General features: G+C 40.3%; 1 protein-coding gene across 14 annotated transcripts in view; it reads left to right on the top strand.

Annotated features, from left to right (window-relative positions):
- TJP1 (tight junction protein 1) overlaps positions 1–27,147 on the top strand; it is a 349,705-nt gene that overhangs the window by 115,685 nt on the left and 206,873 nt on the right. For all 14 annotated transcript variants that reach the window (XM_072148049.1, XM_072148050.1, XM_072148048.1 and 11 more), the window contains one exon: positions 8,089–8,221. In XM_072148049.1, the coding sequence (XP_072004150.1) occupies positions 8,089–8,221 (133 nt within the window). The remainder of the gene's footprint in view (positions 1–8,088; positions 8,222–27,147) is intronic.

Raw genomic sequence — 27,147 nt, 5'->3', positions numbered from 1 at the left:
CCACATTATATAACCTGCCTCCAGCTCCCCAGTATATAGCATGCTTCCTGCCCCAGTATATAGCCTTCATCCTGCCAATATATAGCCAGCCTCCTGCCCACCAGTATATACACAGCTTGCTGCTGCCTCTCCAGTATATAGAGAGCTTGCTGCTCTTTTATAATCTTCAATAGTCGTAATATGCAAATTTTCTAAAGATGCTACTGGGGAGCAGAGCAGCCGAAGTTTAGGCTACATGGCGCAGCTACTCCACACCCCAGTAGCCTCTTTGATCCTCCTACCCAGATATCTTCAGCATGCAGCTACGAGGAGCTGTGCGCACTCGTCTGTGAAGCCAGAATCCTGCGCATGCGCAGTAGCTCCAGTTTCGGAGCCGAGATTGCACAGCTGCCGGCCTGCTTTTTGCCTGCTGCTTCGTGGGCAAGTGCGCGTAGCTCCTCATAGCTGAAGATATCTGGGTAGGGGGATCAAATAGGCTACTGGGGCATGGAGTAGCCAACTATTAAAGAGTATAAAAGATACAGTGGAATAAAGGAATAGCTCTAAAAGGGGCTTTCCTTACAAACATTAGGTTTCCTTTAACAATTATACACCTAAATAGCAGAAAAACTTTAGTTCTCAGAAATGTTTGCTATACGGATGGCAAAACCATCTCTAACAGTGTATTGATTTATGCCCAAGTGTTCAGCAATATTTTTTTTTAGCTTTTTCTTGTATCATGTATCTGGTCTACTAAGGTCTCTACTAAGGAATGTTGTGTTCCTATGGCTCACACTACTCAATCTCTCTGTACCTTTATAACAGGGAGAACACATGGGAAACCCTAACTTCTAGTCACATCTGTTGAAATTGAATGGAAGGGTAATTCATGGTGTGAATGGTGCTGTGTCCTGCTAATGAGTTGTCTTCTATTACTCTCCTTCCACTCTTCCACAGCCGACAGGCTCACATTTATTTTATTATGCTGTCAGTTTAGGGTGACTTTTTACTGTTTTAGTTAGTGCAATAAACATATACTGCTTAACCCCTTAACGCTCTGCGCCGTAGCTCTACGGCGCAGAGGTATAAGGGATGTATGAAGAGGGCTCACGGGCTGAGTCCTCTTCATACAGAGGTGGGGGTTTTTGCATTTTGCACAAAACCCCCACCGCTAATAACCGCGGTCGGTGCTTGCACCGATCGCGGCTATTAACCCTCTAAACGCCGCCGGCAAAGTCGCCGGCGGCATTTAAAAGACGGCGGCGCGCGGGCGCCGCCATCTTTTTTTCGATCGCCACGCCCCCGAACGTCATCGGGGGGCGGCGATCGGTTACCATGGTAGCCTCGGGTCTTCTTTTGACACGAGGCTACATGGTTTATGCAGGTTCGTTACAATGAGCCAGTGGCTCATTGTAATGTATGATCTGCAAAAATGCCATATATTGCAATACTGTAGTATTGCAGTATATGGTAGGAGCGATCTGACCATCTAGGGTTAATGTACCCTAGATGGTCTAAAAAATAGTGAAAAAAAAAGAAAACAAAAAGTTTAAAAAATAAAAAAAATTAATAAAATATTAAAAGTTCAAATCACCCCCCTTTCCCTAGAACGGATATAAAACATAACAAACAGTAAAAATCACAGACATATTAGGTATCGCCGCCTCCCAAAATGCCCGATCTATCAAAATATAAAAACGGTTATGGCCGGCGGTGACCTCCGTGGCGGGAAATGGCGCCCAAATGTCCGAAATGCGACTTTTACACCTTTTTACATAACATAAAAAATGAAATAAAAAATGATCAAAATTTCGCACAGTCCTCAAAATGGTAGCAATGAAAACGTCGCCTCATTTTGCAAAAAATGACCCCTCACACATCTCCGTGCGCCAAGGTATGAAAAAGTTATTAGCGTCAGAAGATGGCAAAAATTTTTTTTTCATTTTTGTACACATTCGTTTAATTTTTGAAAATGTATTAAAACACAATAAAACCTATATAAATTTGGTATCACCCCGATCGCACCGAAGAGAATAAAGTAGGCGTGTTATTTGGAGCGAAGAGTGAAAGTCGTAAAAACTGAGCCCACAAGAGCGTGACGCACGTGCGTTTTTTTTTTCAATTTTTCCACATTTGGAATTTTTTTTCAGCTTCGCAGTACACGACATGTTAAAATAAATAACATCATGGGAAAGTAAAATTTGTTACGCACAAAATAAGCCCTCACACAGGTCTGTACACGTAAAAATGAAAAAGTTATGGATTTTTGAAGTTGGAGAGCGAGAAATCAGCCGAAAAACCCTGCGTCCTTAAGGGGTTAAAAATGACTAGTTAACTGTGTGGTCATCTTCAGGATTCAGGTGTGAAAGTGTAGATGTCCTGCAGCCCTCTTGCAGTAGGAGAGTCAATGTTTGTTACACAGAGCAGCAGACTCATTACCTAGTTTGGCCAATGCTCCCTATTTTATTTTAATTGGTGGATTGCACACATTTATTTTATATCTTTAAAACTTTCTTTTGGCAGTGGTTCAATTCATATCTTTATATTTTATATTCACTAAAATAACTCATAATAGTTTAAAAAATAATTTCAAAGTAGCTGATTGCAGTTAAAAATTTGGAACTAGATGCAAGTGGAAATAAAAACATTAAGTATCACAGAGATAAATTAGAAAAAATGTATTCAAACCAGTTAGAATTACAGGATCACATTTATCTATCTAATAAAGTGGCTCATCGTGGTAATGAATACTACAGGGTTTTATGTATTTCTTCTAATCTCATCCTTGTTACTTCTGTTTATGTTCTTTCACTCACTATATAACAGTATAAAATTACTTGACATCATTCTCCCCAAAACAGCTCCAAAGGTTTCCAGCAGTCGTGATATACAGTTGAAACCAGATGTTTACTTACACTATATAAAAAGATGCATATGTATGTTTTTCTCACTATTTGACATGAAATCAGAATAAACCTTTCACATTTTGGGTCAATTAGCATTACTAATAATATTTATATTTGCCAAATGCCAGAATAATGACAGAAAGAAAGAATTTTAAGGCATTTTTATTACTTTCTGCAAAGTCAAAAGTTTACATAAACTAAAGTTAAATACCTTTAAACAATCTGGGACAGTCCATATGATGAAGTCATGTCTTTAGAACCTGAGTTAATTAGAGACACACTGCTTCTTTGTGTAACATATCTTGGAAAAGTCTAAAGAAATCAGCCAAGATATCAGAAAGAGAATTGTGGACTTGCACAAGACTGGTTCATCCTTGGGTGCAATTTCATTCATTTGTTCAAACAAGTACACACATACAAACATGTTGGGGATGCACAGCCATCATACCGTAGAGAAATTAGATGGGTTTTGTGTCCCAGAGATGAGTGTGTTTTAGTATGAAATACGTATATCAACTCAACTGCAAAAGAAAAGCACCCTGTAAAGATGTTGGCTGAAGCTGGTAACCACAGTGAAATGAGTACTGTATCGACATGGGCTGAAAGGCCACACTGCCAGGCAGAAGACATTAGAAAAAACATAAAGAAGTCAGATTAATGTTTGCAAATGCACCAGGAACTAAGACCTTAATTTTTGGAGACATGTACTGTGGTCTGACCAATCTAAAATGTAACTTTTTTGCCATAATGATCATTGTTAAGTTTGGAGGAAAAAGGGAGAAGCTTGCAAGCCAGAAAAGTCCACCCCAAATGTCAGCATCAAGCTGTGGGGTTGTTTTGCTGTAGGAGGGGACTGGTGCACAAAATAGATCGCATTACGAGGAAAGCCATATCTCAAGACATAAGACAGGAAATTAAAGCTTGGGCGCAAATAGGTCTTCCAAATGGACAATGACCCAAAACACCTGCCAAACTGGTGACATAGTGGCTTAAGGATAACAAGGTCAATGTTTTGGGGTGGCCATTACAAAGCCCTGATCTGAATCCTATTAAAAAATTGGTTAAGTTAAAAAAGGCAGGTGTGAGCAAGGAAAGGTTTATCCTGATTTTATGTCAGTGATAAAAAATATGCATATGTCCTTAATGTCCTTGAGCTACAATTCAGGCCTTAAAGAGAACCCGTCATGCAAAATAACCCCCTAAACTAAATATATTTTCATAAACTGCTATTAGAGAGCATTGCCTCTATCCCTTCATTGTCCCTCTACATGCCTGTAAACCTAAGCAATGAGGTCCTAAAGCTGTATGCAAATGACCTGTGAAATGTCCAATGAAGCATTAGCATATTCAAGCTGTCCACTTTATTCATGAGTGGGAGGCACAGCCACACCCCCAGTGCATGACTGACAGCCTGTATAATGGTGTGAGGCTGTATAATGATGTGCTTCCTGGTGCTGGTGGCCACGCCCCCTGCAGCCTGTGTGTGCATGTGTGTGTGTTTAGGAGAGATACAGCAGCTCCAGGCAGCCATGTTACAGCAGAACATGTCAGATTCATGTGTAGCTGATGTCTGTGTCCCTCACCTGTGTATTAGGAGGATGCAGCACAGGCACCACCAATGCTTTACTATACATGACACACAGACATAAACAGAGGGAGGAGAGGGGAGGGGTAACAGGGGTGACATCACTGCCTCTGACCATGTGACCAGCCTCATTTACTTGATAAAAAATATGTGATTTTACAATGAATAATGTATGAAATAACTAGATAAAGCCTGGGATGGGATCCTTGTGAGCTGCTCCAACAGGTAGAGGTGACAGGACTAGTGGCAGAGACCTGATGACAGGTGTCCTTTAAGCTCACATATTTTCTGTTACAGCCACCAACCTGGCAGAGGCTATCTTCTAGTAGATTATATGAATATGATTTACTATTTGGAGATGTGGTACTATACTGCATTTAATGTGTGTTATCAATATTTCACAGTGATGTGATTCATCTATGTCAACATTGAAATAATAAAGCTTGTATTCATACACATTGACAGCTCTTATTATGGGAAAGTCATTGTTTTGCCATTCATTACAACATTAATTTGCAGAATAAAAGTCATCTCTCCTTGCTTTGTTTAACATTAAGCAATATCAAATAAATCTGTTTACACTTAGTGATACTGTGCTCTATCTATAGTTAGGGGTGTGAAGCAATGCTTTGATGTGTTGTCCACTTTCAGCAAATAATTGATATGGTTTGTGTAAGGATAAGTTATACAATTTTCCAATATAAAGGCAGTCCCCGGGTTACATACAAGATAGGTTCTGTAGGTTTGTTCTTAAGTTGAGTTTGTATGTAAGTCGGAACCGTATACTTTATTATTGTAACCCCAGTCAAAATTTTTTTGGTCTCTGTGACAATTGGATTTTAAAAATGTTGGGTTGTCATAAGAACCAGGATTAACAATAAATCTTAATTACAGGCACCATTGATAACTGTTATAGCTGTTTATTGTAGCCTAGGACTAAAGTACAGTAATTTACCAAAATCCAGAGGTCCGTTTGTAACTAGGGGTCGTATTTAAGTCAGGTGTTCTTAAGTAGGGGACCGTCTGTACTTTCTGTATCAATTCCTCACAGGTTTCTAGATCTCTGATTGCTTTCCTGCTATAGAAAGCTTCTATGTGTACTTCCAGTGAATAGAAATCTGTCCATGTTCACACAGGTGCAAGGCTCATTAGTATTACAGTGAGTATTCACAGCTGTGTGATATAACGAGTCATGCACCTGTGTGACCATGGACAGATTTCTTTTGACTGGAAGTAAACATAAAAGCTTCCTATAGAAGGACAGCAAGTGGAGATCTATATAGAAAGTATATTGAAAAATTGTATAACTTTTCCTTACACAAACCATAACAATTATTTACTGAAAGTGGACAACCCCTTTAACCCTTTTTCTTCTTGTCCAATAAATATACGAATCAAAGGTGTGATTATAGGTGTGGGAAGAGAGCTCCCACTGGAGCAATGAGCGAACCTTTTGAAACAGAATGCCCAAACTACAACCAAAATCCTCTTATTTACCGAGAAGTGCCAACATGGCATTTTTAGCAGTAACTTATTGCTACCTGTTCTTCCTCATCTTTCAATTGTATCGGCTCCCTGAGGCCATCAATAAGATGCTCAGGACAGCAATTGGATTTTGTCCTATTTGGTGAACTCTGTCCTGGGGTGATGGTCTGAGTGCCCACAGAAATGGCTCTGAGTGTCACCTCTGGCACCCGTGCCATAGGTTTGCCACCACTGCCCTGGGGAAAGAAGTGGGATCAAATGTAGCTTGGATCCATCTGTTCTGGAGGGAATAAAAGTTTTGAATGGAGAAGAGTTTGCCAGAATTATGAGGCTGTATGGTCCTTAAAGGGAGTAAACCACCTCCCCTAGTATTATTATCTGTTGGAAGCTTATTGTGAAGAAATGCACTTGATTTCCAACATACATTTGTTATTGATGTCCAAAAAACTGTTTTTAGAAGGTCTAAAAATAAGGTATATGTAGCCTTAGTAAACAACAACACGTTATCATATTACTGTATGTCAGTTTATTCTCTATAACAAATCTTATATCAAAATACAGATACATTGCATGGGGAATTTAGAATATCCTTGCTGCTTCAATAGGTAGTGGTTTAGAAGGAACCAGGTCCTACTAATGAATTATCTTTGATCAATTGATCATTAGCAAGTGTGACCATCTTTATAAAAGCAGACGTTGGGGCAACACCACATGACAAAAAGGCTAATCATTCAGTTCATCCATTGGAAACTCCTGTATGAACACAATGCCCAGAATCCTTTTAGACTGCAGGGAGGTCACATGAAGTAGAATAGATAAGTTTTCTCAGCAATAAAACAATTCTTTATTTCTTTAAATTACAAACACTTTAACAGGTGGAAAACACTTCCACTTTTCAAGCATTTCCTTAGTTAAAGCTTATTCAGGAGTGCTGGACAATGCTTGAAACCCATAAGCACTTCTAACATGCTTTTGTGTATTTTTAATGTGAAGAAAAAACAGAACTGGTTGTACACACAAATATTGCCAAAATAAATTAACAATTAGCTTAGAGAAGCAACTGTGGCCTCTTACGAATGTAAAAAGGCTATAAGAACTTAAAGACCATTTCTAAAGAATTTAAAAACAGACATATAACAATATGAAAGATTATTCACCAGTGGAAAACATTAAAGACAATTTACAATCTTCTCTCCTACCACGTTCCTTGAAAATAAGACAATGGGGCACATTTATTTATCCGTCCAGCGAAGTCCCCGAAAGTGCATTGTCCAACGAGAATGCATTCTGCCGCGATTCACTAAGATTGTGCGCCCGATATCCTGAATGTGTCGCTTGCCTGCTCAGTTCCTACTTCTTCTTCACCTTCTTCTTGGTGCATGTAAGTGCACGCCCCCAAATTTCTGTCGCATGGAAGCCAGCGTATCTGCGCCAAAATCCGATTACATGCGACACAATCCCAGCGCAGACCCCTGTTAAATAAGCCCCAGTTTCTTGTATTAATTTTTCCTCTTAGGTCTTATTTTCAGGGGATATCTTATTTCTCCGTGAACAAGAATACACATTTATTTTTGAGCAAAAAAATCAGCGCTTGTTAATACATTGTAGTTATGTCATTACATAACTGATCAAGAAAGTCTTGGGACTCTATTTCCCTGCACAACAATCTATGGTACATATACTGATACCGGTATATTCAAAGATCATCATGTCAACAACTTTTCTGACATCCTCAATACCTCTGTACCCAAAATTTTATGCAGAATTTTTTGTGACTCCATTGCTATTAGTATTATTGGCCCCAATCTCTCATGTTTAGCATTTTTCTTACATGAGCACTTATTGTCCAGGAAACCGTTGGTAGCGCATTTTCAATGCAACAGTCAGTGATTTTATCCCATGAATTTTTCACCATGTCACAACCTCTTGTAGTATCTAAATGATATGTAGTGATCTATATTTTATGTGTATCATTAAATAACTTGCATTATAAAGTATCTTTGTCCAAACTGTATTGTTCAGTATTATGCTATTTTGTAGAGTTCTAGTTTAGTAAATGTCTTCATGGTACTGTACTTAAAATTATTACGGAAACAGTCAATATAATTAAAGACAATATGCATTACATTGCAGGGTCACCCCATCGTCGGAGAACCCTAATGCAGCCGCTTCTAGTACTAGTCAAGGAAAGCCATCTCTACGGAGAATAAAGGGAAGAATCCACAGAAGCAAAAGCCTGGATAGCGTGGACCTCTGTGAGTTCAATGTAAGTGTTCAGAATATTCCACATTTAGAATTCTGTACATTTTTAGAATTCTGTGTTTTGGAGTTAATGAGACTTGTGCTTTGCCTGCTTGCTGCTGCTATGTTCTGGTGCCAATTGTCCTTAATGAAAACACAAAAGTAACTCAACTACACAATTCTTTATAAAATGTAGGTGCTATGGGATGGTTAGTCACTAATCTACTCTACTATCTAACTATCCACTTCAATCATCCTCCATTGATCTAGCTAACTAAAAAAAAGGAAGATGCATTTTTAATTTTGAAAGCATTTATATAGGAGACAGCAAGTTTCTGTTTTCTCAGATGGCAGTGAGGACATCAAGGCGTATTGTCCCGGAAATGATTTGCGGATAAACACATTTTCATCCTGATCCATCGATTTTTGTTACAAATCATCTTATAACATTCTGTTAATGCTACTGGTCAGCCAGATGCTTATATCAACTCCATGGTTTATGTAATCCAAAGATCAACTTTCCAGTTCCTGCACTATTCTTAAAAATGTAAAATACAGGCATAGGTTGTATATCACATTAAGTTCTTTATGAAGCGTCTGGCGTATAATGTCTTGGGTTGATGGGGCCGCTATTTGATGCCATTCATTGATTTTAGAAACTACGTACCAGTTATAGCCTTGCGTTTCTAGATGTGTCAGCAGGACAAAGTAACCTAGTCTCCTGTCTTTCAAGGTGGTTTTTCAGGGCTCTCTTTTAAAGAAAACAATTAAAGCTGCAGTATATGTGCCTGATAAATCTATTAAAATATATTCACAACCATCATAGGAGGAATATGAGACGCGGAAAGTTATTGCCCCCAGTTTTACCCCACTGAAGATGATGAATGAATGGTTATTTTGCCACTATTGTGCCATATAGGAAATAAATTACCCTGTTCTGCAGGAAAAGTAAATGAGCAAACAGTGCTTTGAACATTCACATTTAAGTAACACTAAAGTAAAAACTGCACAAATGAATCAAACAGATATTCTATGACTTTATCAACATGTCTGTTTCTTTCCTGTGATTTTAAAGAATTTATTTAAATAAATAAAATAAGCCGATATAGGTCCCCCATACACTTCTATGGGCTCACGGCCCTGTACAGGATCGGTACGTTGCAGCACACTTGCGGCACTGTACCGCTCCATAGCCCGTAGAAAGTTAGGACATATCCTATCTTTCTATGTGATACGGCACCATGTGCTGTATAGTCCTATGGAGAGGGGCGGGGCTCATACCCTGCTCCTCTCCGCAGCGCTGATGTATGCCCGCCATACTACGGTACGGCGGGTATACATCGTGTGCATGTAGCCTTAGTGTATTGGATTTGGCTGTAAGACTTACATGGAGGGCGGAATTCCCTCATTCATTAATGATAAATCTTCCCTATTCCTGTAAAATGGTTTCATGGTTTAATGTTGAGCCTTGTGTGGGGCTATGTCAAGCTGTTCATAAGGTTAAAGGAAGTCTGCCACTCCCCACAAGAACTATAATCTGTTGTTGTAGAGAATTGCACTGTGATTTCCAACATACTTTTATTATTTCTGTTCATAATGCCATTTTCAAGATATTCTCATTTCAATCCATATGATAATGAGGTAGTTGGTGCACAGTTCCTTTTCCCTAGCATCTATAACTCTGCTTTTCCCACCCTAGACCACATTGCTGTCTTTTAGTGCTACTCTGTACTTCTTTTGAGCCAATTTCCCTGTTTATCAAATGGAGAGGAGGGTTGTCTTGACAGAAATAGCAGTACCTTTTGGCGCTGAGCACACCCCTGGGTGCAGCAACTGCCTTATTAGTAGTTGATGTATCAAAATTGGATATGGCATAATTGATAGAAATATTAAAGGTATGTTGGAAAGCACAGTGCATTTCCCTACAACATGCAGCCAGCAGATTATATCGGTTGAGGTGGTTGACTTCCTTTTACAGTGACTTGGTTGTGATTTGCATTACAGATGGTAGTCTGTGGATTGAAAGTTTCTCCTTTTTACAATTTGTTTGGTTTGACTTTACATGGTTGCTTTGAAGGATACAGTGTTCATGTACATGGTATCAAATCACAGTTTATTTTTAGGTTTTAGATTTTTGAAAATATGTGTATTATAGATTTATTCTATTACATGTGATACACAGGAGGAGAATTATAAGATTCCGGCTTCTTTCGGGCTAAAATTAACATCATTATGTGAGACAGCTGACATCATGTAAGGTTCCAGCTCAATATCTCATTTACCACCAATAGCTTTCATTACAGAATAAATAATATCTTAGACATATGGCTAAAGGCTGGGGGAAATGCAAACATATGCCGTACATAATCTGGATTATTTTGAGTAGCATCCGAAGATTAATTATATTGAACTCATTCGGTTGAAAGTCTCGTTTGATGCAGTAATGTGGTCTCCACAATTTCCTTACCTCGGGCCACTGTGTTTAAGTAAGTGTTTCATCCTCAGGCGGACGTCTAGTGCGCTCTGTGCCAGGAATGCTTTTGCGAATGATTGGTAAGACGCTCCCAGTCTTGTTGTGTTTTCTGCCCAGGTGCTTCTGCATGTGTCAGCTCATTAGTAAATGGATGTCAAAAACTTGTTGAAACTGCATTGAGGGTTTCTGCCAGTTCTGTGATTTATTTGGTACATGGATAACAGATCTATATATCAAAAGAGATATTTTAATTAATTTCAATTGGATAGGTTAATTTATATGCTATATATACTAGCTATATACTTCACCTATATTCTTTCCTTAGTGTCAACAATCTTAAGAATAGAGTACATACTTATTGGCATAGGCTTTATTCACATCTTGTTTTATCAATCCGTTCTAAGGGGAGATGAGCAGACTTGATGTCCGCTTTCACGTTCAGGTTCGGCAAGGGACTAGGACATACAGCCAATCCAGCAAATTGACACCCCTTGTAACTGACCAGGGCTATGATTTTCCAGGGGGAACATCCCGAACGTGGACATCAGGTGCGCTCAGCATTAATTGTAAGGGTACATTGGGCAGATGAGTGGTGAAAATTGGCAGCAGGCTCCCATTGATGTCATTGTCCTTATATTAACCCCTTATCACCGACACTAGTTTTCAGCTCAATGACCAGACTTGATTTTTCAAATCTGACATGTCTCACGATAATTGGTTATAACTTCAGAACGCTTTAACATATCCGGGTGATTTTGAGAATGTTTTCTCGTGATGCATTGTATTTCATGTTAGTTATAAAATTTAAGTGATAAGTTTTCCGATTCATTCTGAAAAAAAGTGAAAATTTGGCAAAAGTTTGTAAAAATTCTTCATTTTCCAAGTTTGAAATGTTCTGCTTTCCAGACAGGAAGTAAAACTACCCAAAAAGCTTGATATTTAACATTTACGGAATGTCTGCTTTATGTTGAGATGATATTTTATGTGTCCTCTCATTTTTCTAGGATGTTATGAGGCGCAGAACTTTAGGTGCGATTTTTCTCATTTTCATGAAAATTGTCAAAACTCACATTTTGAGGGACAAATCAGCTTTCCAGTGACTTTGAAAGGCCTAAATAATAGTAAAACCACATAAATTACCCCACTATAGAAACTTCACCCCCCCAACGTATGTAAAACAACTTCTATTAAGTCCATTAACCCTTTAAGTGTTTCACATGGGTTAAAACAATATGGACCTGCAATTTAGAAACTATGTAATTTTTTGGGAAAATACATTCATTTAGGCCAAACTGACAGCTTCAGAATAAGTTAAATGATGAAACGCACTGCAACGCTAGATGCCCAATTCCTCCCGAGTGTACTGATACCCCATATGTGGTGGTAAACATCTGTACGGGCGCACGGCCGAGTATAGAATGAATGGAGGCGCCATTCACTGCAGATTTGTATTGTCATATTGTACAACCTATAAATTTTTATTTTTTTTGGTAATGCAAACATATGAGGGCTTATTTTTTACGGGATGAGATACAATGTATAGATAATTCATTTTGGAAGTCTAAAGCTTATTCATGAGATTTTATTAACACAAACGAAATCATCAATTTTTATTTTGGATTTTTAGCATTTTTTCCCCCCCGCTCACCGTAACATAAAAATAATATTTTATCTTTATTCTCTGGTTCACTACGATTGCAGTGATACCATTTATATAGTTTTTCTTATCTTTGCTCAATTTTCCTGAGCAAAACCAATATTGGAGAATATTGCATTGTTTTTACTATTGACAATTTTTTAGGGCCATAACTTCTGTATTTTTCTGTTGTCAGATCTGGTTGAGGGCTTATTTTTTGCAAAAAGAGTTGTTCTTTTCAGTCGTATCATATTAGGGAACATAACTTTTTTTGATCACTTTTTAGAACATTTTTTGTGATGGTGTTTGATGAAAAATTGTATATTACAGGAAGTTTTTCGTGTTTTTTTTTACGTCGCTCACCGAGTGGGTTCAAGATTGATTTAGATTTGTACAGATTGATACGGACGCGGTGATACCAAATATGTACGTGTTTTTGTGTTTTATATACTTTATTTGCATTTCATGTGTAACTGGGGAGATTATGGGACTTTTATTTTATTTATTTATTTAATTATATAATAAAATGATTTCATCTTTTTTTTTTTTTACTTTTTTACATTTTCTACTTCTTGGCTTGAACAAGCGATCGTCCGATCGCTTATTCAAGCCTTTACACTGCAATACACTTGTATTGCAGTGTATAGTGAAAGTAACTGAGCATGCTGCGCAGGAAGGCAGAACCCGGCGGGTAGAGGAGCAGTAAGCACACCGGGGGGAGTCCGATCCACGCGGGACACGCTTTCACGCTGCGGTCAAGCATGTAAGGGGTTAAACACCCGGGATCTGGGTGTTAGTGCCGGGTCTGGGCTGTAAGATCACAGCCCGACACCAGCACCAGCGAGACCCGGTGTCCCGAAATCTTCTTCTGACGCGCCGCCGTAGAAAGGCGTACGCGTCAGAATAAGTACCCTTAATGACCGCCGTAAAAAGCCGATAGGGCGGTCATTAAGGGGTTAACAGTGACAGCATTGGGGACCTCCCTGCGTGTATGTTAAACAGGGATCTGGGGGGAATGCAATACGTTGCAGCCGTTTCCCATTACCTCCAATGGCACTGCACAGCAGGAGGCAGCAGGATGGAAAGACACAGCTTGTGTTTTCCACAATGTACAACTTTACTGTGCAAAAAGAGTCAGAAAGGTTGCCTCAGTCTACAAGCATATGTATAAGCTCTGTGTATGTGACCTTTTCTGGTAAAAAGGCTGAGAGTATCCAAAAAATGTCTATCTAACAAATTTCCATAACAATGTGATAAGGTTTCTTTTGGACTTAAAGGGCATTCCCACTTTGGCAAATTAATGTAATTGTTTGTATGATGAAAAATAATAATTTTCCAATTACTATTGTTTTTTTGTATCTCTGCTTGCTGTCATTATATAGAAAGCCTCTATGTTTATTTCTAGTGGATAGAAATCTGACCATGGTCACACAGGTGTACAGTTCGTTATTATCATAGAGAGTGATCAGAGCCGTGTGATATAACGAGCCGTGCACCTCTGTGACCACGGTCAGATTTCTGTCCACTGGAAATAAATGATGCAGCTTTCTATTGAAGGGTATCAAGCAGAGATATAGAAAAATGTGAGGTACTGATACAGAAAGTATATTGGAAATTTGTCCACAATCCTTCAAAGATAGACCAGCATCTTGCAGACACAATGTAAATTAAATAATAATCCAACATTAGGACATCACATGGCACATGGCAACAGCATAAGGAACAACGGAACATATTACGCACTTCAAGTTGTGTCTATGATGAAGATTCCTATAGATTTGATGCGCTTGCCATGTGGTGGCGGCTTATTTTTCTTAAGAACAAAAATTGACATTATGATCAACAAGCTGATCCATTTGCCGACATCTGATATCAAGAGTAACCCCATACATCTTATATGGACAATTATGGTCGAAATGTATCAAATGTGTATGTCCATCTGCTGTATGAATGACTACAGTGTACAAAAACACAGAAAATATAGAACATTGATAGACTTTGTTCATTTAGAATATCAAGTTGGCCATACACAAGAGCAGGTGCCAAATGAAAGCAGGTTTGAAGGGCTCAAGGGCTTTTTTCTCCTTCCATTGAGAACACAACGCTGATAGTGATTGAAGTGTTTTACAGACATTGGTGAAAGTGTGCAAGGAGGGAAACAAATTGGTGATCGTTGATTAATAAAGTGTTCCTGTCAGTAATGATTTGGAATACGACTACAGGAGAGAGGCTTTCTGGCTTGAGGAGTAGCTGTGGTCCTGGACAGTATTAGGGAGTAGGTTGGGTGGAAAGGACCTCAGTCTGATGCGGCAGGTTTCACTGGAGAAAGTATCCAGGCATTATTTACATACGAATAGTAATGAAAACCAATGCTATGGATCCTGCTCCCAGCTGTGACAGTACATAGAGACAGCAGGAGGGGTAGTGTAAAGGCTCATTATTTAATTTTATGTGTCTATATATTTGTGTACCATTAAGATGAAAGTAAAATGTACAAAAAATATCTATAAAGGAAAGAAAAGAAGAATGTATATATGGTGTATATATTTTATTCATGAGTCATATGTGGTTAAAAACATAACACTGCACACCATGTTGTTGGTCTGATTGATTTCGTTAATGCTGCAGTTGGATATGTGGCTGGAGAAGAGAGCCTGAAACTGAAGCTGGTGGTACAGCTAGTGATCCAAGATGAATATATATATACATATATAGATATACATATATCTCCAAGGGACACGAGGCACATGAAAATGAATTGCCCTGTATAAAATGATACCTGCTCCTCTTTTGCTGTCACTCCATGGGGAGTGACTTATCACCATATTGCCTGGTTTCTTTTACTACTTTTTGAGTCTTATTTGTCCCAGTTAAGACTTATTTCTTACAGATGAGACATATGTGTCCCAGTTGAGTCATAATTGTCCCAGTCTCAACTGTAACAAATAAGTCTCAAAATGTAGTAAATGAAACCCAACAATGTGGTGAGAGATCACTCCCATTGACTTCTATTAAAGTTCATGGTTCACAAATGTGAAATAAATAGTGCCTGCACCACCATCTTACCCTGGGCCATTAACAAAATGAGAATAGCCACATGAAAAATAAAGGAACATTATATAACAACTACTATTTCTGACTCTCTTAGGCACATGCATGGTAGGCAAGGTTTAGCATGCAAATTGTCTCATTAGGGAGAGAGGAGGAATAAATCTCCACCAAAAACATCCAGGAGCGGCATATGTCCAAGAAAAGAACAGGATCAGATCCATCTTCCACTGTGAGTTTGATCACCCCCATGCACATTAGGTTGTTGACTCATCCTGATAAAAGTGATCTGTATCGTATGTGTTTGGCCACTTATTGAATTGAGTTATAGATAAACGCAGTAGTTGGTGGTGCAGTACATTTGATACATTTGCCAATCAAGCAGTTTATAAAATAATTCTGAATGGAATATATTATCAGTATTGCTTCTCAGATTGTGGGAGTATACTGCGCATGGAGATAATTTTGTAATAAAATACAGCAGCGTGTGCATCCCTGCTCATGTATAGGTTACTACAGTATATAGTGGCAGACAGAGGCACCACTAGACATTCTATGGGACAGTTATTTTTTTATGCAGAGAAAAGATTTTCTATTACCAAAGATCAATGCAGTAGCTGGAACCTGCAGCAAACAGGAATAGGCTGCCGCATATAACACTGAGCCAGCAGGAGTGTGACTATGAGGGTGGGGGTACTGGCTGCTGAGGACACAAACCAGCGTAGGAATGGAAATATTTCTCAGCTTATGTCTATGTGGACCTTTCCCTTCAAACTCACTTTTGAGGATATGACCATAGTATTCTTACCCCGGGTGGGAAATAGAATATTGTGCATGTGATCTTTATTTAAAAATACTTTGACGTTCCGTGCCACCTAGGGGTACAGACTGAGAGAACACTTTCACTGGCACCTAGTGAAGCATGGCTTGACTGCCACCAGCTCCATGTTAGATCTAATCTCAATCCATAATGATATTATATCGGGCTAGAATCCCAAAATCCAGCCCAGGTAGTGCATATCAGACCAGGAACACAGACATGTGGATTCATGGGTCTAGGTTGACCTACTAGTCCACTATATACACACTAGAAATACATATACAATCCTCAGACATGCAAAATACAGGTGATGGCATAATGTTTCCGCAGGTAATCAAAAGGTCAGTTACCAGGGCTTGGTGCCAAGACCACTGGCAGATGAGTGGGGTTGATTGAGTTACAAAGTTTGCGGTGATCTCTGACAACTGATACAAGACAAACAGGTGAACTTAAAGGGGTTGTCAATATACTTTTTTTTTTATCAAGATCTCTACTTTCTGTTCTGCTATCAAAAGCTTCTACGTTTACTTCCAATACAAAGAAATCTGTCCATGATCTTGTGATGTGATGGAGGTGCACAAGCTGTTATTATCACACGGCTCTGATTACTCTTGGTGATAATAACAGCTCACGTACATGCGTGTCCATCACATGGCCATGGACAGGATTTCTATCCACTGGAAGTAAACATAGAAGCTTTCTATAGAAGGACAGCAAGCAGAGATCTAGAAAACAGTGAGAAATTGATACAGAAAGTATATTGGAAAATTGTATACATTTTCCTTACACAAGGGGACTTGAAGGGCGAGCGGTCACAAGAAGAGTGGACTGGCACAGGGCGTTCCTGCCCAAAGTGTGTACGTTTATATTGAGGTTGGAAGGCAAAGATGGTTCACCTCTATTTCTATTTTGTAGGACAATGACAGACTTGAAAATTTGACTTTTGTCAGCCACTAGAATGTTGGCTGTGACTAACCAATTATTATTATTATAACCAATCATTTATATAACATGCCTGATATTTTTTTCTTCTAAAGAAATAAGGCGCATCTAGGGTCTCTGGCCGTGGCCTCTCCCCACTGAGAATAAGGTATGCTTGGCCAAGGTCAGACAGAATAGGTGTTTCATCCTGATTTCCACCTCTATGCTACTTATTGCTTGGAGTACCATGTTGTATTTTTTTTACTTATCAGATGCTAGCGAATCCTCCATTCACTCAAATCTGTGTATGTCTTTGTTCTTGTTTACACAAGCAGGGTCATTGACAATTCATTGAGGAAGAAATTGAAGAATTTGAGGCCTATTCTGTAAGGATCATTTCATTTTGGAAAGAATAAAGGCGATGCATGAATCGTACCATAAACAGTCTTTGATGTAACTCATTAGAAGTAATTCATTCATTGCAGAGGAGCAGAATTAGGACACTGCACTCTGGATTCAATCACTGCAATGGCAGAGACCCATTTAGTAGGAACAGTGGAGTTCTTATCAGTCACAGGCAGCTTTCAGCGTAATGGTGTCCGTGGCATGAGCAGTGTGTATTTTTCCAATGATTTAATAACATCCCTTTAATCTTCAGCTGAAGTGCTGTATCTTACAGAGAGCCGTGCTACACAATATTTGCTGCAATTTCACAAATCACATACACCGTCAGTCTGGGCTATCTTCAATCTGTCAATCTTAACCCATGAAAAAGCGAATAGTCTGAAGTAGATCATCCTTTGAATGTGAATTTTTTTCCGTGGCTGATGTTTAGTTTGATAGGAAAGCATGGATTAGAAGCAAATAAATATGCTTTCATGGAAATAGTGGGTCCTTTGCCATGGTTCTACTTATATTAAATCCAGATTATGGCATTCAAAGATTAAGAACAGTGCAATATTATAGACTGTATTGCTGCTTAGCTTGAGTTGCATTTTTCTTTACAATTTCTAGATGGTTTGTGGTGTAACCTCCCCTTTTTTTTTTAAATCAACAATGAAACTTTATTAAAGGGCATTTGGAGATACAATGCACATCGTAGTTACAGCACATAAATGGCGGCCTCGCAGGCCCCATGTAATGGAGAAAAAAAAAGCATAAAAACAGGGTACAGTTATACAATATGCATACTTGGTCTGCTACCAAGGACGGGTTGTCACCACGGCAAAGAAACAAAAAGGAAAAGGACATGTAGAAACATCAAGAATGTTTATAATGATACATGTGCTGAGTGCGCCGTACAACAATGGGTTCAAATAAAATTTAGAATGTGCATTTGTAACACAATCAGCACAAAGCACCCCACCACGCACCTTCACCATATTCCCACCCCAGGGCCTCCTCGAATGGTGTGCCCAAATAAGGATGAGAGAGAGACGCATATAGTGAGGGAGTGTGTCTAGGATGGAATTTGGGGAACATCACTAAGGGGAGAGTCAAGCCATTTGTCCCAGATGGCATGGAACCTCCTATCCTTCTTTCTATGAAAAAATAACCACTTTTCCAGTGGGAGGGTGTTATTCACTGCCTTGATCCAGTCACAAAGAGAGGGGGGTTGTGCAGCCATCAAAATTTGCCTGCTGTCTTCCTAGCATAGTACAAAGTTTCAGTAAGGAAAGCAGGTTCTGTAGTGCATTGGAACAATTCAGGATCTACCAGAAGGAGACAGAGCTTAAGGCCATCATGGACAGCCACTCCCATTTTATCGAACAGAAATTTACAAACCTGCTCCCAGAACCCTCTAACCCTCTATTATGGGCAAGACCATAATAGATGAAAGAAGGTTCCTGAGGTCTCAGAGCTTTTAGGACAGAGATCCAGAAACCCAGGGCGAAATGTACTAACTCTACTAGTGGTTAGGTATACAAACACAAAAGTAATGAGCTTATACATTTCCAAAGATAAAAAACACTATGAGGCACATTTATTTACCTGTTCCATGATGTTAACCGAAGTTCACTAAGTGTGTGCTCCCGATATCGTGCATGTATCGCTTCCCCCCTCAGGTCTGCCTGAGTTCCCCTTCTTCTTCCCAGTGTATGTAAGTGCATTGTCTTGCGACGCAATTTGAAAGTTAAATCCCGCGCTCAATCCGAATCAGTCGGATCGTCTGACGGCACGCTCCCAAATTTGCATTGCATGGAAGCCAGCGCAGCTGCACCAAAAACCAATCGTGTGCGACACAATCCCAGTGCAGAAACCCGTTAAATACCTGTCAAAACGAAAAAAGTCAGACGAAAGCTGCTATATGTTTATATTGAAAAGATGAAAAAACACAAATGCATTTACATAAAGTGCTAGTGCTAGTTATCATTATAAAAGCATCAAAAGAATCAAATGGTCACCATTTTATATATTGCAAGTGTATACTGTAATAACAAACGTATCTATAAAGACTCAATAGACTTATACATTGTGTAGATAACACAATCCCTACACCCCATCGCGCTTTTCGCACCACTCACTTCTTCAAGGGGCTTTGGGCACTTTATTGAGGTTGTCTTTACAGTTAATTTTTGGTGTCCTTTATGTGTCTTTTGTAGAAACATACCTTGTGTGTAGACCACCAGTCAGACTATATGCATGAAAACTACCTGTATATCCTTCACTGAGAACGTGTAAATGCATTTGCATTTTTAATCTTTTCAATAAATACATATAGGGGCACATTTACTGTTGCAGTCACTATTGTGCGTTGTCCGACGATAATGCACTGTACCGCGATTCACTAAGATGTTTGTGCGGTCCTCGGACCCTTAGTAAATAAGCCCCATAGTGTTTTTTAATCTTTGGAACTGAATATGCTCAGTGCTTCTCTCTTAGAGAGATTAGGCCCAGATATGACTTTGTTCTTTTGGAATGCCTTGGGTCTTAATAGTAGTTAGGTATGACATTCTGTCCCCCAAGTTGGGGGAGGCCAGCTTAGGTAAAGAGATGGCAAGATCCCGCTCCTCCAAGGGAAGGGAAAGAGAGCTAAGGTAGTCAGCAGTTTCCTGAGCAGTCACCAGAAATGTAGAGGAATACAGGGATGCGTAAAAGTCTCTGAATGCCTCTGTAACCATATTAGGATCGCGTAGCAGAGTCGCAGAGTCAACCGGGTCACGGACCTCAGTAACCACAGTAGGGGCAGAGTCTACCATAGCCAGGCGAGCGAGCAGTGTCCCATAGCAGTCCCCATGTTCAAAGTAGTTCTGTTTGGAAAATAATAGTGATCATTTAGTTTTGTCCATCATAACGGTAGAGTAGATCCGCTGCACATCACGCCATGCCTGGAGAGTCTGTTTTGATAGGTCTCATGCATATTCTAGCCCCAGTTGTGGGAGATGGAATTATATGAAACGGAGAATCAGGAGAAGGGTGTAATATTAGTTTGTAAACAGCACCAAACATCTTCCAGCCCAAGGCTCTCGGCAAGGGTGTGGAACACAGTTGGGGAGGATGGAGCAGACTTCTGGTCTCCCGCTGAGTTCCTGCCAAGGACCTATCCCAAACAGTATTGAAATATCCCACCCACATCAACCCATTCAAGCTTTCTTGTGCCAGTTTAGCTGATCCCCTTCCAGGTGCGTCTCCTGTAGGCACATGATATCAAAATTATGTTTTCTAAGATACTGAATGACCAAGGAGCATTTCACTCTATCATTCATCCCTCTGACATTCCAAGAGACAATTGTTAGGTCCCTATTTGCCATATAATTTTAGAGTGAAAGGGTTTAATGGCCATTAGGCCCTGGGGCGAGGTGAAACTGAGTGACAGTGGTCATAGGTGCAAGACATAGGTGTGGTAGGTACAAAAACAGAAATAATACAGGCATAAACAACCCACCAGACACCAGCTACAAAAGGTGCCAGCATAAATCCTAACCTGAAATAGAACTGAGTCAAGTTCAGAAGTCAGCATATCCAGGAATAACCAGTTCTGTACCTAGAAAAGGTTGAGAACATATAACCCATATTGAACCAAATATGCAATTATGATGCATTGAATGAGCTCCAGAGGAGTAGGGGATTCCCCACCCCCCACTCGCAGTGAACAACAAAAGGATAGAAGCCCCCATGGTGAGCCATTATAGGACAACTACGCAGTAGCGCAGCCAGCCAGCCAGAACAGGATCTGTCACTTTGAGGGGAGCGACACCTAGGATCCAACCACCTTTTCCGGGGTGTCGAAATATGGATTCTAGCAGGGTAGAGCATGGTGTATTTCAAGTTGGACTCCTGCAGGCGGTTTTTGATGTGCACGTACTGTGCCCACTTCTTCTGTACATAGAGAAGTCTGGGAATACAATGAACTCTACATTGTCCATTCTTAGATTACTCTGCTCTCTAAACAAGCAGAAAATGGCATCTCTGTCCCGAAAGTTGAGGGATTTAGCACTGAATGTGCATGATGGAGTGCCAGGTAGAGGAGGGTTAGGGAGAATGCGGTGCACCTGTTGCACCACAAAGGAGGAGGAGAAGCTATCACACCCATAGGTAGATAGGTAGGCAGATTTTCTATGAAATGAACGGGAGCTCGACTCCCCGAGTGCTCATGCAGGCCCACAAAGCGGACATTACATTTGCACAGGCAAATTTTCTTCTCTTCAACGGGCTGATGCAGCCTCTGCAGTTGAGCAGTCGCCTCTTGCAGGGTATTCGCCAGTGGTATTAAATAATCTTCCACACGATTTTCAACATTGGTAACTCGCTCCCTGGTACGTTGGGCATCTTGCCAAATCAGAGCAATGTCCACCTTCACCTCATCAATCCTTGCGGTAACATCGGTTTGGCACTGCTCAATTGCCAAGAGGCCTTTTTGTGTTTCTAAATTAGGAATCGAGGGCTGTGTAGGTGACCCACTTGCCTGGTCACAGGAGGAGCAGGCAGATGCTTCTGGCCACTTGAAGAACTCCAGCTTCTCCGTAGCTTCGGATGTTTTACAGCCGGGCACCATGAGTAGCGGTTAAGAAACAGGGAGTGAGGTGGCAGTCCAACAGGGTATCAACGTGTATGGGGGTCCCCTCTGGAGCAGTTAACAAAGTATGGCAAAATGATGCAGGAAAGGAAAGCAAATGATGCAGGGCAGGGTGTAGGGCCAGGCCCAGGCAAGCTCCAAGTCCCAAGAACGGCGCGCCTGTGGGACGCCACTGAAGCAGAACATCAATGCATCAGCAGGTCACAAAGTGCTGTTCAGGCCTCTCTAAGGGCAGGAGAAGCTTCTCCAGGGCAGCAGGATGATGATGCAGGCCACAGATCCTCTTCAGCATCCAACCGCTTGAATGCCCTGTTAGCCGGGTATGGTACCTTTAATTGATATGGCTACAGAAGTCCAGTCCCTTGCCTAGCTGAGAGCAGTAATTAAGGAGCTCCAGGTGGAGGAGAGCTGCAGGGATGCTGGCTGCAATTGCTGAGAAAAATCTTCTGGCAGGAGGGAACCGCTCTCTCAGCTGCTCCAAGGCAGCAATCCTTCTAAAACCCCTTGGTATGGACCCTATTCAGGGGACAGGGAGGCAGGATAATCTTCCGTTGTGGCTCCAGCGGCCACAGATGGAGCGCCGTCAGCCTCTGGTAAACGTCAAGGTCCTGGCTTCTGGAGCGCACTAGGCCACAGACCAGCTGATGGAGCTTGTTCAAAAATGCTCCCTGTGACACCAGACCCCTCCTAGTGAGGTCTGAGGGTGAGTTGAAGGTCACATGTCCGGTATATGGGCTAGGATGGCCCTAGATTAGGAGAACAACCGTAACATCCCCCATTTGATGGAGGATTTGTGGGCTCAGCAATAACATTCATCGTGTTCTATGTAAATGTTCTATTGTATGTCACTTCAGTGGGTTCCATTCTCAATTACACCAACCTGAAATACTGTACGTAAGGTCTACAAGAGGCCAGGATGCATGTGGTGAGCAAAACATATGCTATATATATCTTGCTTAGTCTAAAGGGTTGTGTTTTCTATAGAATCAGTTATGGGCTGACTATTCATGACAACCACTTCTGGAAATTTAGATGGAAGAATAGTCAGCTGTTTTCCATGCACGGTTTTCTAAAACCCTGAGGCGAAAAACATCTATCATTAGGTCAAGTAGCAGATATTTATTTGCTGTATCCGAAGAACAGAACACTGATATCACTTTATCATTACCATTAATTCCTTGGAGCTGTACATTTAATTAGGGGTTTACATAAATTAAATATAAGAACAAATTAGTACAAAGAAATATAACTGCCCATCAGGGACACAATCTATATGGGAGGGTAGATTTAAACACTAAGTAAAAGTGCATAGTAGTTAAATCAAAACAAAGCAGTTTTCATATTTGCATTTGAAGGCTTGAAAAGTGGGGTTGTAACTGCAATTGTGGCCGCCACCGTGTTACCTGGCATAGCCACCATCCTGTTGCTGTTCCTGGTATCCGCCATGCTCCTCAGCATTATATGGCCCTTGCACTCCATCCTGCTCCTGGCTGTCGGTTCCTAGGGACTGGGCCGTGGGCGCTCCAGTTGCTGATAATTAAAAGGGCCAGTTGCACACATCCAGTCTGTACCCCACAAACTAGTCCATAGCTTTGTTGCATACCTTTGGTTCCTGTATTCCTAGCAAAGGTTTGCAATACTTCTTCTCAATGAACACCTCTGTGTTTGACACTAGCTACATTTCCTAACTCCAATTCTGGTTCCTGACTCAATATTCTGTTACATAGATGACTCAGCCTACCGCGATTTCTGGCTTGTAACCTGGACTGTAATTGCTGCCTGCCCCTGACCCGTGGCTTGTTATTTGGATTGTGCTGGGTAACCATCTTCCCTGATTGAGTTGACTATGCCCAGCATTTCCCCTGGTGTTTTACACTTTGTGAGTTTATGATCTTTGTGTAGCTCTTTAAAGCAAAGTTCAGTTTCCTGTATAGGGGTGAAAATGTGAAGGCCCAGAGTCAAACTGGGTGGCTAGCACATTGGAGACAGACTGACATGTTTTAGGGTGTTCCAGAGTTCTGGAGATGGTTTTGAGAAGAGTGGAATAGGAGAGGAAACAGAAGGACTTGTGAAGATCTGAAATTGTTGTGGAAAGGTATAAGGTGATTAGATCAGAGATGTACGGAGGGTATAGCTTATGGTTAGCTTCGAAAGTCATGGTTAGTATTGTTAACTGAATTTGTTGTGGGAAATGTGGAGAGAGATGGTTTAGCCAGGAAGCAGTTTCTAATGGATTGGAGGTTGTTAGAGTGGGAGACCAAGGAGAAGAATGTTGTAGCAAACCAAATTGGAGATGATGAGGCCATGGACAAACCATTTTGTAGACTTCGGGTTGAACCCTTCTATATTTTTTAGTGGGATGAAAGATTGTAGCGCAAGGGATTATTGAATTGGCGCACGGACCAAAAGGTCTAGAACTCCCTAGAACAACTTTTAGTTGGTCTTTGCGCCACAACTCGCACCAAAAGGTATGAGAAAAAAACCACTGGTAGTTTTTTGTGTGATAGGCCATAATAAGTGCCCTCCCATCCTTCCTTCCCCCGTTTGAGTTTAGAGACCAGTCTTAGGGTCAACAGAATGGGGGAACTACCATACCTTGCCAAAACAAGTGAGTTCGTAAGCACCGCGATTAGCGGCTACCATGGTGACAGATATAATAGCCCTATTAGCTGTTAGAACAACTACTGACAAAATGAATGTCAGGTCAGAATCGAAAGTGTACAACCATTACCATTATTTTCTCATCTCAAATAATTTGCAGTATTTTCCCTGTGCTTGTGAAAACTGTGCAGACTATGGCCTTTTATTTTCCCTGGATGTCCACTTTAAGCCAAGCATATATGCGAGCATTAACTCCTTGTGCCTCAATGCCCACATCACATTTTCATCTTTTAAGAACTCTTTTTTAAAGATAAAGATTTTTTATTTTATGCTTTATTTAGCATTTTGTTGCATTTATTGGAATTCTAAATGGAACGATAATTTCTTGTCATATAAAATAAAATAGTCAAAATACTAAAAAATGTAACAACATATGTTGTAATATATCAATAGCCCACTCTGCGCAACAGTTCTATGGGGGTATTTATCGTTGGTTTTAGTAGGTTTTTTGGTGTAAAAAAAGTCTCAAAAGTAGTCAAATCAAGGGACTTCACTGATAAAAATGTCTTACAGGACTATATACACCTCTTCATTAATCTGGTGTAAACATAGAACTACTGCTTGTGCAACACCGTGCAAAGCCAGATTCATGACTTCAGACTTTTGCAAAAAAGTCTCACACTTACTCCAAACCCCTTCTGGTCTATGTACTGAGACTTTTTATGCATTTTAAGACTTTAATTGGACTTTTTGAAAAAAAAATCCCAGACATAAAATAGACACATAAGGACATTTATTAAAGGGCCAAGGCCACTTTAATGAATCTGATGGGCAGCGGACCTCCAAAAATAGACATAGAACTGTCCCAAGGAGCTGCATAATGATAAATAACCCCCAATGTCTATATCTTTCTTGGAGCTCCGCTGCCCTCAGATTCATTAAAATAGCTTTTCACCCCTTGATAAATCTGTTGGCAATGTTCGTATGCTATGGGGGTTGTTTGTGACACATAAAATGTTGCAATGAAACCATCAACAGTCGCTGCACGCTGACCAGGATGGGGACTGGAGTTATTTGCATCAAAACTTGCACCTAAACGGAAAGTCACAATACATTAATTCTGTCCTATTATGAAAACTTGGGTATCCAAGTTTAATGAATTTGGTGGAAGCAAAGTGACTTTGTATTGTCCTATGTTCATTTGGAGCAATGGAAGGTCGGAAAACAGCATTTACACCACAACTACGCCAAACAAAGCCACACATTTGACAAAACAAATTGATTTGAAAAGAACATCTTTTTTCCAGTGTATATGAGATCAATATTTGAATCTCCTACTATTATCGCTTTTCTTGGGCTCACTTTTATCTATATGTATAGCACGGTATGTGGCAAAGAGCTCATCATCTTCCTATCAAAACCTGTCAAAGGGTTTTCTGGACTTAAAACAATTAAAGACCTATCCACAGGTCTCGCCCCCTGACCGATCAAATATTAGTGCTTATTCTGGAGATGGGTCATTCATAGTTTTGGGTCTGGAAAATCCCTTTTAGTAGGAATGAACTGACATAGTGCTGATCCAATGGCATTAAAGAGAAATATACAATATTTGCCATTAAAGTTATGTTGGATGTTTATATATCTTAGTTAAATGTTGCAGGAAGAGTTATCTATATCTTTATGTGGAAACAAAGGGGTTAAAAGAAATTTACCATTAAAATCAAGCATGATAAACCAACGACACTTACTCATAGATCCAGGCACTGCGATTGCGGTAATTTTCTTATATTTGTTATCCATGGCCTCCTTGCTTATAAAATCAACATTTATTATGTTACAAATTATGCTAATCAGCCTGAAGAGCTCCTGGGATTGTTACCAAAGAACTCCCAACTTCACAGGTTGTTACACTGTGCAGGAGCACTTCCCCCCCCCATAGATTACAGCAGGGATCAGAGGATGGAAGGTGAGAGAGCGTAACAGCCTATGAAACTAGAGCATAGAGAGGCTTTGATAACAACCCCAGACCATTCTGGCTCATTAGCATAGTTTTAATAGTTGATTATGAGTAAATGCCTCTGGTTTATCCATGGCTACCAATACTCACCCCTGCTCCTCTTCACCTTGATCCTGGCGCTGTCTGTCACTAGTCTTGACACTCCGGCATCACCTAGAAAACAAACTTAAAAATAGTAGCACGGAGCATGGGGACAAGATGTCTGGTGCTCTGGGCTGCTAATTATGCATGCCCCAGCCACCTCCCTATACTCTTTGTGAATTCACACCTCTCACATGACATCATCTTGCTCTCCCATGCGTGCATAATTAGCAGCCCGGAACTCTGGATATCTTGTTCATGCACTGTTCTGCTAATTATAAGTTTGTTTACTAGGTGATCCTGGCATGTTAAGACTAGCAACAGACAGTGCCGGGAT

The sequence above is a fragment of the Engystomops pustulosus genome, chromosome 4, assembly GCF_040894005.1.
Source record: "Engystomops pustulosus chromosome 4, aEngPut4.maternal, whole genome shotgun sequence".
NCBI lineage: Eukaryota > Metazoa > Chordata > Amphibia > Anura > Leptodactylidae > Engystomops > Engystomops pustulosus.
The sequence above is the reverse complement of the archived record's forward strand: the minus strand, read 5'-3'. Positions and strand labels throughout refer to the sequence as shown.